The sequence below is a fragment of the Aythya ferina genome, assembly GCF_964211825.1.
Source record: "Aythya ferina genome assembly, chromosome: Z".
NCBI classification, from domain to species: Eukaryota; Metazoa; Chordata; class Aves; order Anseriformes; family Anatidae; genus Aythya; species Aythya ferina.
This window is the reverse complement of record NC_140299.1, coordinates 36,581,899-36,595,399: the sequence shown is the minus strand read 5'-3', so window position 1 is coordinate 36,595,399 and position 13,501 is coordinate 36,581,899. Positions and strand designations below refer to the sequence as shown.

Here is a 13,501-nt window from a genome sequence, read left to right as displayed (position 1 = left end):
TCATTCCCCACCTTAATTAACGCTACCGGGATCTGGGTTTCTGACAGAAAAGTTGAACGCGAGTTCCCAGTAACAAACTTTCTCCACAGTTTTATTTTTCCGGTTTTGTTTTACGAACTAATTCCCCCCCACACACACACCCCCATCCCCCCGTACCCCCCCCTCCCCTCCCCTCCCCTCCCCTCCCTCCCTCCAGCCCGCCCCACAACGCGGAGCGGCCGTGACGCGCGCGGAGCTCTCGCGAGACGTCGGCGGCCGCTGCCTATAAAGTCGCGGGACGCGGGGCGGCCGCCTCAGTGCGCGGCGCAGGCGGCGCGGGAGCGGTCGGGCGGCAGCAGCGTCTCCTCCTCATTTTCCTCCTCCTCCTCCTCCTCGACCCCAGCCCCGGTGAGTACCGCGCGGCCCCGCCACTCGCCCGCCTCCTGCACGGGGTCCCCGAGAGGCGCCCTCACAGCGCTGGCTGCCCCTCGGGGCTGGCCTGCGGCCGGGCCCTTTGGGACGCGCTGGCAGCCGCGGGTAATCCCTGTGGACGCGGCCCCTCCTCCTGCCGGCCGGCGGCAGGGCGCGGGGTGGGTGTGAGCGGGGCCCCTCCGCTGCCGTCCCGGGCCCCGCTCTGTTTGTGGTCGCTGCCCCCTGGTGCAACGAGGGGAGGTTTTCACCGGACGCGAAGCAGAAAGTTAAGGCTTCCTGCTCTGGTGCTGTCACATGTGTAAAGCTGCTGTCGGGCTTTCTGGCACACCTAGCAGCAAAGCCTTCAGGACCGCTGTCCTCTCAGGGACTGCTGTCTGCAAGGCTCTCTGCTCTCCTGTGGGCAGGCTCTGCGGCAGCTTAAGTGCCCTGTGGAGCTGTTGAAGCAAGAAGTGCTGGCAGATCTTGTTTGGCTTCTGTGTGCTCACAGAATGACAACGCACTTCTGGGTATTAATGTCTGCGTTCTCCTGCAGCATCTCCTTCCCCTCTCCCTTTTATAGGGTTTATATGGGGAGAACTATTACTGTTTTCTCCATGGGAGTGCACGTTGGAAGATAATTGCGTAGCACAGGCTTGCTGAACAACTGCTCTCCCCAGCCTGTTTCAATGTGGGCTTAGTAGTAATTCCTAAATTAGCACAAAGGAAAGTTATTTCCTGTTGTGGGGAAGTTCACTGACTGTGCATGCTACAGGAATTCTAACTCTTGAGTAACTGAGCAGTGGAAACCCTGTGTGGGCATCAGATATGTCAGCAGAGATAATGAGCCTATTGTTTTTAGTGGAGCACCTTGGGTGAGAATTAATCTGAGGTTATTGAAATGAGTATTTCATCTCAGTCCCACACTGTGCCCACAACATTTGGACAACAACAACTAACCACATTTCAAACTTGACTCCCTTATGTTAATTTGATTAAAGATACTGGTGGCGGAGTCTTTGTCTGTCCTTTAGACATCCTAAATGAGAGGTTAGAGTTGGTTTAAAAAAAAAAAACAACAAAAAACAAACAAACAAAAAAAAACAAAACAAAACAAAAAAAAACTTAGCTTAAGAACAGCTGGGTAGGTTTCCTTCACCCCGGCTCAACAGTTGAGACCAAGTATATATATTTCTCCTAGAAAAAATACATGACTTAAGTTGTAATTCTGTAGTGAACTGCTGTACTTCACATGGATCTCCTACATGCAAGAACAAATATCCTTAATCCTCTTGATCTGGTGGGATTGATCATAAAGCAATAGTTGGTTTGAAAGCCTGGTGTTTAAATGAAGTAGATATGAGGATGTCCTAACTCTGACATGCTTCCTTCATAGGCTGTGTAAGACCGAAGACCTGAAAAAATGGCATTAGCAACAATTGATCCACAACAGGTATGTTTAAGATAGCCCAGTAGGGCTTTTAATGTATAGTTCAGAAAAATAGTCAATCAACCTCTTTCTCTTTAAACAGAACATTGTATCAAGGGTAGCAAACCTTCCTTTGGTGAGCTCCACCTATGATATGGTGTCGACAGCCTACGTTACCACAAAGGATAACCATCCCTATCTGAAGTCAGTATGTGAGATAGCAGAGAAAGGAGTGAAGACGATTACTTCAGTAGCCATGACAAGTGCTATGCCTATCATCCAGAAACTGGAACCACAAAGTAAGGCAAAGATGGAGTTGCTGATACCTTTAATTGAACTGATTGCTTTATATATCAACATGTGCTTACAGTTGAGCACAGTCATGCTGGTCTGGAGTGCTATTTCAGATAGCTGACAACCATCTCAACAAGCCTTGCTTGTTGAGTAACTTATTAGAGATAGGTATGACTTGAGGGAGTGGTGGAATCCAAAGCTGATTCCAGCTTTCATAATACTGAACTGACTGGCTCCTCTTGATTTGCAAGGTGATTGTGTAGTTGCTTGTGCAACACCTTTCTTACCTTTCACCTACTTTCAAGTGCTTTGTACTTTCTCTCACAGAGTAACTTGTGGTTGTATTTGGCAACTGTGTCACAAGGCTATTGTAACCAGGAGCCTTAGTTTCTTCAACTGGCAGTAGGCCAGATGTTTCAACCTGTTAAAACAGCTGCTTGTAAGGTATATGAACAGACTTTCTCTGCCTGCAAGTGAGCTTGCTTAAGGCACTGTAGACCAACCTTCTTGTGGGGCTTTGCTGCCTCAAATCCCCCTGAAAAGGAGGGAGAAGCTACTTTAAATGTGCTACTGTGTGAGCTCCATTTCAAAAACAAGTAACAATTGGAGTTATTTATACTAAGGCAAAACAAAACCTAAAATCAATTATTGTAATTTCTTTCATAGTTGTAGTTGCCAACAACTATGCATGTATGGGTCTGGACAAAATTGAAGAGAGACTGCCTATACTGAATCAACCCACTGACAAGGTAAATCTTTTCCATGTGCATATGCTGACCAGAAGATCTTTATACCTGTCTCTTTGCTGTTGATACAAAAAATGCAGTGCGGGAAGTTCCTATAAGCCGCACTTGTTTCACAGCTTAGATGCAGTGAGGAGATGGAGTGCATTTCTGTAGAATCGTTTGCTTTTGGGAAGTCACTGAACCATTCTTTTTTTTTTTTTTACATTAGCCTGCTACTTGATATATATGTAGCTGCTGTTCACTGGTAGGCATCCTGTAAAAACTTTTTCTTGCTCATTGTAAAACAAACTGATTTACATTCACTGAAGAGTTTTGAGCTGAAGGCTGCATGACAATCATATCTTTGTTTTGTCCATATGCTTTCAGTGCAAGCTCTTCCTGGATAAGATTTGTATGAACCTTGATGTAATTCTGTTTCCTGGATTATGTAGCTCCTTTTATCAAATGTTTTTAGTGAATCAACCTATTTTTGTTGTTAGGTTGTTGCCAATGCTAAGGATGTAGTTGTTGGAGCCAGAGAAGCTGTAACAACCACTGTGACTGGTGCCAAGGAAACTGTTGCTCACACAATCACTGGAGTTGTGGGCAAGACTAAAGAAGCCATGCAAGACAGTGTGGAAATGACCAAGTCTGTTGTTAATGGTGGCATTAACACTGTCTTGGGAAGTCGTGTGGTGCAGATGGTGAGCAGTGGAATGGACAGCGCTCTCACTAAATCAGAAACCCTTGTAGACCAGTATCTCCCACTCACTGAAGCAGAACTAGGTAAGAACAATTCAGGTTTAATTTTAATGGTATACATGTATTGGAGAAACAAGCAGTCATCTATTTATTACCTTATAGTGGGGAGGGGGCAGGTGCTTCCCAAACTGTCTTTGGCCTTCCTGGTTGTAATAACGTTTTCTTGACAGGCAAGCAGAATGAACCTAAGTAAGGATTACATGTGTGCCTGTCAACCAAACATGCTGTTAAAGGACTACTAAGGAAATCAAATATTCAGTTATTATGAAGCAAATGAAATAGTCAGACATCTTAAGTTTTGTTCCACTGGTCAGTCTGCTCCCTTTCCACTGTTCTAGAAAAAGAGGCTGCAAAAGTTGAAGGTTTTGAAGTTGGAGTTCAAAAGCCAAGCTACTATGTTCGGCTAGGATCCCTGTCTTCAAAGGTCCGTGCACGTGCCTACCAGCAAGCCTTAAACAAAGTTAGAGATGCTAAGCAGAAAAGCCAGGAAACAATTTCTCAGCTCCACCACACCGTTAATCTGGTAAGTTCAAGTTCTCACTTTGGGTATAAGAAACAAATGTTGGTATAGTTTTCAAAGGTAGAGAACAGGTAGTGAAAAATCAGATAGCTGTGAATAAATTCATTTTCAAAATATAAAGTAATTCCCAACGGAGCTTTTCTCCACCAGTCAGGAGAAGTCCTAAATTAAGCTGATCTGTAAAACAGACCACCAGTTACTTGTAATTTTAAGCACTGCATAAATATAAGTAATATTTTAAAGGTGTTCATGTTGTAAAGGTTCAGTTCTGACACATCTATTCATTGAAGAAAGTGTCTTGCAATTTGGAAACACTTCAGTGCTTTACTTCAGTCTTGATATTAACAAAAAGTAGGATTCTTCATGGGCTTGCTCTTCTTGCTGTGGGTATCTCTGAACATTCCTGAGTGCTTCAGTCATCTGATCCTAACTATGTACCTTCATGTACAGCACAAACTGTACATAAATAGTTATGATCTTTAATATACTCACAATGCCATGTATATGAGTTCAGTGGGGGAGGATGAAGTAGTTGTGGTGTAGAGGGGTAGACTACATAGTATCATGGAACTGCTGCTAGCTTTTCCTGTGGAGAAAGAGCATATCCTGATGTTCTCCGAAGCGTTTTGTTTGAAATTTAAGTGTTTAAAAAAAAAAATTACAAAGCTGGTATTTTAGGATAGCCCTAGTAGAACTGCTTGGACTCTTACTTTACTTCCTTGTTTGGCTGTATTTCAGATCGAGTATGCCAGAAAGAACATGAATAGTGCCAATCAGAAACTTCTTAATGCTCAGGAAAAACTGTATCAATCCTGGGTAGAATGGAAGAAATATGCAGGTCAAAATGATGGTGATGAATCGCATAGTGCTGAGGTAAATAAATGTACATGTAAATGAAAATAAATGGATTGCATACTGTCAAGGTAACACTGGCTAACAGTCCCCAAAGTGCACAGCATCCTAACAGCACAGAATGCTTCTCTACAAAAGTAGAAGCTAAATGATGAAGCTCAAGCAGCTGCTAGTTCCTCTTATGAAAAGCAGAGGACATCCTAACTCTTAAATGAGCCTACTTTCTGCAAAAACTAACGAGTTATTCTCCTTTCAAGAGAATCCTCTTTCTGTGAACTTGTTGGGATATTAACCATATCTAGGTACCAGCTAGGATTCACTTATTTTCATTTTGGCCACATGAGATAGGAATTCCCCAGCATAAAGCAGCCTGAGGAACAGACACACCGAGTCTTATATAGCTTTGAAGAGTGGTTCATCCACTAGAATACTAATCTGCTTTAACTTGTTATCCGGAGTTGATACAAGAGCTTCCTTATCTGTTGCTGGGTAGATGCTAGCAATGCTTCTGTTCCAAAGTATTTGAACATTGGAGAAATCAAGTACTTTGAAGTTGTCTGTGACTATGCTTAATCCTTGGTATGTTACCTGCTGTATCTTACTTCCACCATTTTTCACTTTGCTTCCTTATCTCTTAAATAACAGAAAACTGCTAGTCACAAAAAGATACTGACAGATGATTATTATGTTTTTGTTTCCAGCACATAGAGTCAAGAACTCTAGCAATTGCACAGAGCCTCACTCAGCAGCTTCAGACCACCTGCCTCACACTGGTCTCAAGCCTGCAGGGTCTGCCACAGAATGTGCAGGACCAGGTTTGCAGTGTTGGGTCAATGGCAAGTGATGTCTACCAGAGCTTCCGGTCAGCATCCTCTTTTCAAGAACTATCAGACAGCTTTCTTGCTACTAGCAAAGGACAACTGAAGAAAATGAAAGAGTCTCTGGATGATGTGATGGATTATCTTGTTAACAACACGCCGCTCAACTGGCTGGTAGGTCCCTTTTACCCACAACTGCCTGGCATTCAGCATGCTGAGAGCAAAGGTGAAGGGGAGAAAAATTCCAGCCAGGAAGACAAACAGCTTGAACACCCTATTGAGTAAACTGCATAGCATGCATGTACTCTGCAGACTGACCAAACAAGTGACTAACAACTGTAGCTGTCAAAAAGCTTTAGGGAAAAAACTTGTGGGGGAGAAAGTGATTTAGAGAGGACACTCTCCTACAAATGCATTGTATTGTCCTGAGTAGTAAAGACTCTCTAAACCAAACAGAAGTGCCTAAATATTGGCAGCTTACAGTTGTCAAGATGCCTTGTTTGTACAGTTAAGAAACCTCACTATGCTTATTAGTGGTAGTAATATCCTTATTCTTAAATGATTCTTATCACAGCTGAAAGCATTTGATCTGCTGCTCAGTCTCTACCAGACTAATATAAAAGCCTTACATGCTATGAAATGCCTTTAAAAGCCTTGCATTCTAGCGAGGTACGCCTGAATTCTGTACATGCTGCAGATCATGCATTTGATTATTTTGTAATGGCTGTCTCAAACTGAACTGTTACATAATTCATGAGGATTCTGCCAGGGCAAAATTCCAAAGCTGATAGTGGGGTTTCTGACTGAGTCAGCTGGAGTTGAATGCTGTGACAGTGCTAATACTAATGATGTAGACTTACTATTGTATTACACAGTAACCTGACCAAATCATTATCAAAGTATATTTTTGACAGTATAAAGACAAGATTCATGCTGTTTGTACTCAGGTGCCTGCTGTTTCATGCTTTTTGTAGCCAATGTTTTGTAATACATTTTGTACCTTAGTAATAAATGTTTCAGCAGCCCAAGTCTGTCTCCATGTATGTTGTGTAGAACATGTAACTTGCTGTTCTGTGGCTCCTTTAATCTGGGTCCAAGAGAAAGCAAGCTTGCAATGCAAATGAAGTAGACACATTGAAAATCTAAATCTATTTGTGTATAGTTAACATTGCTGCAGTGTTTCCATCTTCCCTTCCATTCAGTCTTTGCTTTACTGTTGCTTTTTTGTGCTTACTGTTACTTGTGCAGACTGTGAACTGGTGGATGGCCTTACACTGAGGGGGGGAAAAAAGGGTATAGAAAAAAAGTCTTCCCCATCTAGTAGATGTTGGTATGAGAGTCCCAGCTACCTGCTTTGTACTTTAGCAAGTACACTTGCTAAGAGTGTGTACTCTTCAACTGTCAACGCAAGCTTTAATCTTTTTTACTTTATATACCCTCTTTTGAACTTGAGTGACTAATGTGAATTAACACTCATCTACTTGGGTGGAGTTGTTCCCTAGTAACTCTTACGACTCCCTTCCCTTGATGAGAATTACTGTTACTTGGAAAAAAGCTTTCTTGGTTTATTACTGTCCAGGTAAGTTGTATTCTTCACACATACCCTAGGTAACTGTGCATTGCAATCATTTAATTTAGCAATGTTGGTCTAAGTTTCAAAGAACTTGCTAAACAGTGTAAATCAAAACACTAAGTAACTGGGTAACTCTGTAAGTTACTCTGGCCTTTTAGAGATGAGCTACAACTGGTGGCCACAACTAGAACAACGCTTGGTTGTGTTTACAGGTTTCTGCTAATAACCTTAAAAAAAAAAAAAAAAACCTGCATTTTTGTATTGTGATTTTTTCCCCCACATGGAAACCAAGTATACAGAATATGAAGTTTCTGACTCCCAGTGGAATGGGGAGCCCTTTCTTGGAAGAAGAGAAGGCTAAATTATGGTGAATTAGTATGTTCTTGGTTTATTGTACCAAGTACAAGTCCTTGCATTAAGATTATTGGATCATCTTAATGAGGACAGTGTTGGAAGGGTGTTGGAACTGAACTGTAGCTTTTATGGCATGGGTATCTTGCTGGTAATCTAGTACAGCATGTCTCTGGTCTTAATTGCAATTAAGGGACTTCGGACAAAACGTGGTAACTTTTTCTAGCACAGGTAGAATGCCAGTTAAACTGCTCACTGGAGGCATGGGTGTCTTGAACATCTTCCAAAACCTTGGAACTGAAGCTGATGTGCATTCTAATAACTACTGAAAAATCTCACATCAAATGAAGAAAACCTAAAATATAAACTGAGCAGAGCCTGCTCATAGATTGATATACGCAATTATAAGGAAAAAGGTAAAATTACAGGGACAAACAGTTACACAACATAAACTTGCTTGCCTTAAAAAAAAAAAAAAAGACTAAGCACTAACCTGAAGTGTTTTTCAGAGCTATGAAGCTTCTTGTTTCATTCTCAGAAAATGAAACCCGGTGAAATGAGACTAGATGCATTGAAAATGATGGGAGATGAAATAAAGCTTCACAAATATATTTATAGCAGTATACATATTAGTAAAGCCAAAACTACACGATTTGTATAAGGGCTGGAGTTCTTTAGTTTGCCTCAAACCAAACTTTCTTTAAAGGCAAAAAGCTTTTGAAATCTCTCCCACTTAGTAAGATGATGACTTCCTTCCCTAGAATCTTTTCTAAACTGTATAACTTACGGTAGTGCTATGTAGCTAGTAAGGTAAGCTAAGTGAAAAGAAACAGGCAAAAGGATTTCAGAACAACTTGTAAATCTTTTCTGTTTTAAAAATAAATAGCGTTTTGGCTAAAACAACCAAAAGAACCACAACAAAAAACTTCTCCAAGCCAGCTGGTTAAAAAGAGAAAAGGGAACCTCATTTTATTTATTTATTTTTTTAAGTGTAATCTGTTCATTATTTGCATGATAGGAAAATCTTGAAGCTAGCTGATGTTCTGCTGACTGTACTATGTTTTGTACTATGAGTGGGGAAAAAAATGATTTTTTTGCATAATATATGGTCTGACTAAAGTGCTTCTTCAGAAAGTGCAAAACAAGAATAATATCAAATTGCTCACGGTTCAGCTCTAAAAATACAGCAAGAAAAAAATGGGTGAGCAGATGAGCTTTAAGTTAGTGTTGATATTAACATTTGGACAGCAAAAATCACAGAATCACAGAATTTTGTAGGTTGGAAGAGACCTCAAGGTCATCGAGTCCAACCTCCAACCTAACGCTAACAGCCCTCCACTAAACCATATCCCTAAGCTCTACATCTAAACGTCTTTTGAAGACTTCCAAGGATGGTGACTCCACCACTTCCCTGGGCAGCCTGTTCCAGTGCTGAACTATGTCTTGTGTTATCAACACAAGAGTTCTGCAAGTTTTATGCTATTTCATTTAGGAAGATCTAACTGTATCTTACATAGGAAAAGTACAAAGAAGGGTCATATCTAACCCTATTCTTGCAAGAACTGTCTTCTGGCTTTGTTTCAACTTCCTAGCAACTACTAAATGAGTCTCATTTCTGTATCACCTTTGTGTTAATTGTAGTCCTTTATCTAAGCAAGCCCATAACAGTGGAGGCTTTGCATTGATTTACTTAGACTGGTGCAGATGGCAGTATGCTTTTAACACAATGTAGTATGCTCAAAACTGAGATAAATGATACTGATACCAACACTGTTTCACTCTGATGCACAGTTACACTCCAATTTAAAATTATTTAATGGCTATGAACATACCACTAGTATGTTAGTAAGTAGTTGACTCCTTTATGTGTGCACTAAGGAGGTAGAAAGCGCAAACTTGAACTGGAAAGGTTGATTCACCTATTATCAATAGGTGAGATGTGGATTTCTGTAATAGAGGTGACCCCATACTTACAACGTAGCGAAAATTACCACTGGTCAGGCACAGTTACTGAGTGCAGTCATGTACCCTGCTCAGTCTAAGTACAGAATCATAGAATCACAGAGTTGAGTTGGAACACTGAAAACCAACCTCCCTGCCATGGGCAGGGACACCTCCCACCAGACCAGGTTGCCCAAAGCCCCATCCAGCCTGGCCTTGAACACCTCCAGGGATGGGGCACCCACAGCTTCTCTGGGAAGCCTGCTCCAGTGCCTCACCACCCTCTGAGCTAAGGTTTCCCTCTATATATCTAAATTTACTCTCTTTTAGTTTAAAGCCATTCCCCCTTGTGCTATCGCTCTACTCCCTGACAAAGAGCCCCCACCCCAGCTTTCCTGTAGGCCTCCTTTACGCACTGGAAGCTCCCTGTAAGGTCTCCCCTGAACCTCTCTTCTTCAGGCTGAACAACCCCAACTCCCTCAGCCTGTCTTTGTAGCAGCAGTGCTCTAGCCCTTTGGTCATCCTTGTGTCCCTCCTCAGGATCTGATTTAACAGGTCCCTGTCCTTCCTGTGCTGGGGGCCCCAGTGTTGAATGCAGGATTCCAGTTGGAGTCTCACGAGAGCAGAGAGGGAGAGTCACCCCCCCAACCTGCTGGCTAGGCTTCTGATGCAGCCCAGGATGTAGTTGACTTTCTGTGCTGCAAGAGTATGTTGCCAGCTTATTTGGAGTTTTTCCATCCACTGACACCCCCAAATCCCTATCCTCAGAGCTGCTCTCAACTCTTTCTCTCCCCTGTATTCGTGCTGGGGATAAACCAGTTGGTTAAACTATCTGTTTGGGCACATTTTTAAGTGAATTTGCAAACAAACTCCAAATTCCACAAGAGCTACTTTGCCTTAGACTTGTTATGTATCTCTATTTGTATGATGATATGAGGTATGGGGTCATCTGCTGGTACTGACAAAATATATTGTTTTTCTAAGTACAGTAATTAGAGATTTAGGTAAATGCAATAAACTGAAAGATGCAAGACGATTCTTGCTAGTCGAAGAATGTGTTTCCCATGTTCCTGGTGTCTTCTGAATTTTAGGAGAATACTTAACTGATTTAATTTTGAGCAAGGTTAGGCTCTCAAAGTGGTGTAGGCGTTTCATTGTATTCATACAATTGCCTGATACGTGGCATGCTGCTTAAATTCTTCCAAAGCCCAGTTTTAATTAATATTTTAATAAGTACCTGGTGTTCTACAGTCAACTACTCTCTAAGGAACTGAGTAATTCACGTTCAGTGCTTCAGTGCTGCCTACAACCTGATAGCTGCAGTAGTAGTCTTTCTCCTTTGGTGTGTTCTTTGTTCTTCTGGCATGTCTTCAGGGAAGGCAAAGCATAGACTTCTCTTTCCAATGCTTTTCCTAAAAATTGATCATAAGCAAGGTGTTTTCTAGTTACAGAATGAATTAAAAGTGCTTCTCCAGCCAGTACTGGTGGCAAGGCACTGGAACAGGCTGCCCAGAGAATCTGTAGATGTGTGCAAGGGCAGGTTGGATGGGGCTTTGGGCAGCCTTATCTCTAGGCAGGTTCCTTTGTATAACCTATTAATCCCAAGGAAAGAAGAAAGGCAAAACAAGTTTAAAAACTTGTGGAAGGTGTCCTTGCCCATGGCAGAGGGGCTGGAATCAGATGATCTTTAAGGTCCCTTCCAACCCAAACCATTCCTAGATTCTGTGATTCTAAATGCCTAGAAGCCTCTTCAAGCCACTGCTTCTTCAGATATACAGAACCAATGTCCCGTGAGCAAGCATGCGCTGATCCTGTCTGGCTTCAAGTATTCATATTACCTATGTTAAACCTAACCACGAATTAAACTGTACATATATGAATTTTTCACTTGGGGTAGAAAACTTCTGGTTATGAGTAAATTGCCTAAATCTATCTCATTTTTCAGAAGAGACATAGTAGTCTAAGTCCTGCTAATGGGACTTAAGCTTATAAGTGTCTTAGCCAAGGTTTTTAGAAGTGTGTAACATCCATGTGTCCACTAATGTCTAACTGTTCCTGAAACCCAGTAGCTGCTTAAAATACAGAATACAATATATGCAGTTGAAATAGAGGTCAGTGTATTTTTGCAGTTCCGGGTATTTGTGTCCTCAGGAAAGGTTTGATGTGGTAGGCAGGCAGAGCGGTACAAAGCAATCTGTATCAAGTTTCTCTAGGCTTCTCCTTTGCATAACCCATTGATCCCAAGGAAGGAAGAAGTGCAAAACAAGTTTAAAATCTTCAATTCTTATTTTTCTAGTCGTTGTTTTTACTAAATGCACTCAGTGAGTTTAGCTCTGTTCCACCTCTACTACAAAATCCTTTCTGCTGAGCAACTGGTTTACGTCTTGGATAATATTTGGTCTTAATGCTATATTTATGTTTAATGCAGGACTGAATATATTTCACTCTCTATTCAGTATTTTGGGTCTGATTTCTAGAGAAATCTAGAGCATTTTTATCTCCTGACTTCAGTCAGGAATACTGAACAAATTTATTTAGTTTTACTTTTGAATTGACTGAAATTTTGTTCCTATACAGGTACCAGATTTCACTATTACAGACCTGTCTTCAGAGTCAGATGATATCCCAGACATTTTGGATTTGGATGAAGATCAACAAGACTTTTCACGCACAAATGGCCCATACACCACAGGGCAAAGAGTTGAATGAAGAAAAGCAGAAAAACGTCTTTTTGATACAATGTATTTTTGCCACGTTTAACCTATATTTCTCCTTTTTGAAGCTGATCCTATCTAGCTTTGGACTTTTTTTAATCAGTGCTGTTTCACTTAGCTGCATCAAAACTGATTATTACCCCCTGAGGATTAGATGCTAGGTTGATTCATTAGCTTGTGTGTCACAACTCCTGCTCTGTAAACCAGGTATAGCCTAGCCAGTGCATCCAACTGATCTGATCTTTGTTAAATATTTGTATAGCTGCTTGTTCTCCTGTTGGCAACAGCCAAGAGAACACGCCAGTGCTTTGCATAAAGGGCTGCCAACAAAAGGAGTTGATGAGGATTTGCCCACCAAGTGTCCCCTTCCGAGTCTACATGGAAAGCTCCTCTGCATCTACCTCTTTGCTGCTGGAAAGGACAGGAGGCTTTGGTCGTCTCAGTTTTATTTATTTATTTTTATTTTTTTTAGGCACTGTGCCTACAGCAATTAGAGCAGGGTCCCTTCGGGTGCTTTATCTGAGGGTGCTTTATGCACAAAAGGATGCCCTTTCTCTCTACATGCCTTCTGCGTGCAAAAAATTTTGGTCATCCTGCTACTGTTGGTTATGGGACCCGAGACTAGCGGAGGGTGAACGCTTGGCAAGGAGAGTTTTCCAGAAGGAAGGACGGCGGCTGCAAATGGAAGGGGAGACACTGGGAAGAGCGAGGGAAAAGGGAAGAGACAGCAACAGGTTTGGACAATAGAAAAATAACTTTTTAAAAAAACTGTGATGACGGCCAAGAGAGGGAACTGCAGGCAGAGGTATTTTTTCGCGATTTTTTTTTTATTTTAGTATTTTTTTTCTTTTGGCGAGGAGCCGGCGCGCTCCCTGTGGCAGCGGGGGCGGTGGGCACGCGGCGGGCAGGGCTGGCTGCGCGCCTCTCTGGGGATCCGGCCGAGCCCGCGGCCGCCGGGCGGGCTGCTGCGAGAACTTCCAAGTCACGGAAATGCCTTGAAATAAAAGACTGAACTGCGCAGCCTGGCGCCCGCCTCGCCTCTCTGAGGGGATCAGGGCACAACTGGAGGCGGGGAGGGAAGGGGAGAGGGGTGAGGGGGAAGGGGGGAGGGGGGGGGGGGAACGGCCGCAAGATG

The 13,501-nt window shown here is 42.4% G+C and overlaps 1 protein-coding gene across 2 annotated transcripts; it reads left to right on the top strand.

Moving 5' to 3' along the window:
- The first annotated feature begins 206 nt into the window (after positions 1-206).
- PLIN2 (perilipin 2) lies at positions 207-13,386 on the top strand. Of its 2 annotated transcripts, none has more exons than XM_084504902.1 (9): positions 207-387; positions 1,784-1,840; positions 1,920-2,115; positions 2,777-2,859; positions 3,336-3,621; positions 3,936-4,120; positions 4,856-4,990; positions 5,671-5,961; positions 12,230-13,386. In XM_084504902.1, exons 2-9 carry the CDS (start codon positions 1,811-1,813, stop codon positions 12,359-12,361), a joined length of 1,338 nt encoding a protein of 445 aa, XP_084361028.1. In that variant the 5' UTR covers positions 207-387; positions 1,784-1,810; the 3' UTR covers positions 12,362-13,386. The 2 variants fall into 2 exon arrangements, with proteins under 2 accessions (XP_084361028.1, XP_084361027.1); XM_084504901.1 differs by having other exon boundaries at positions 290-391.
- The last annotated feature ends 115 nt before the right edge of the window (positions 13,387-13,501 follow it).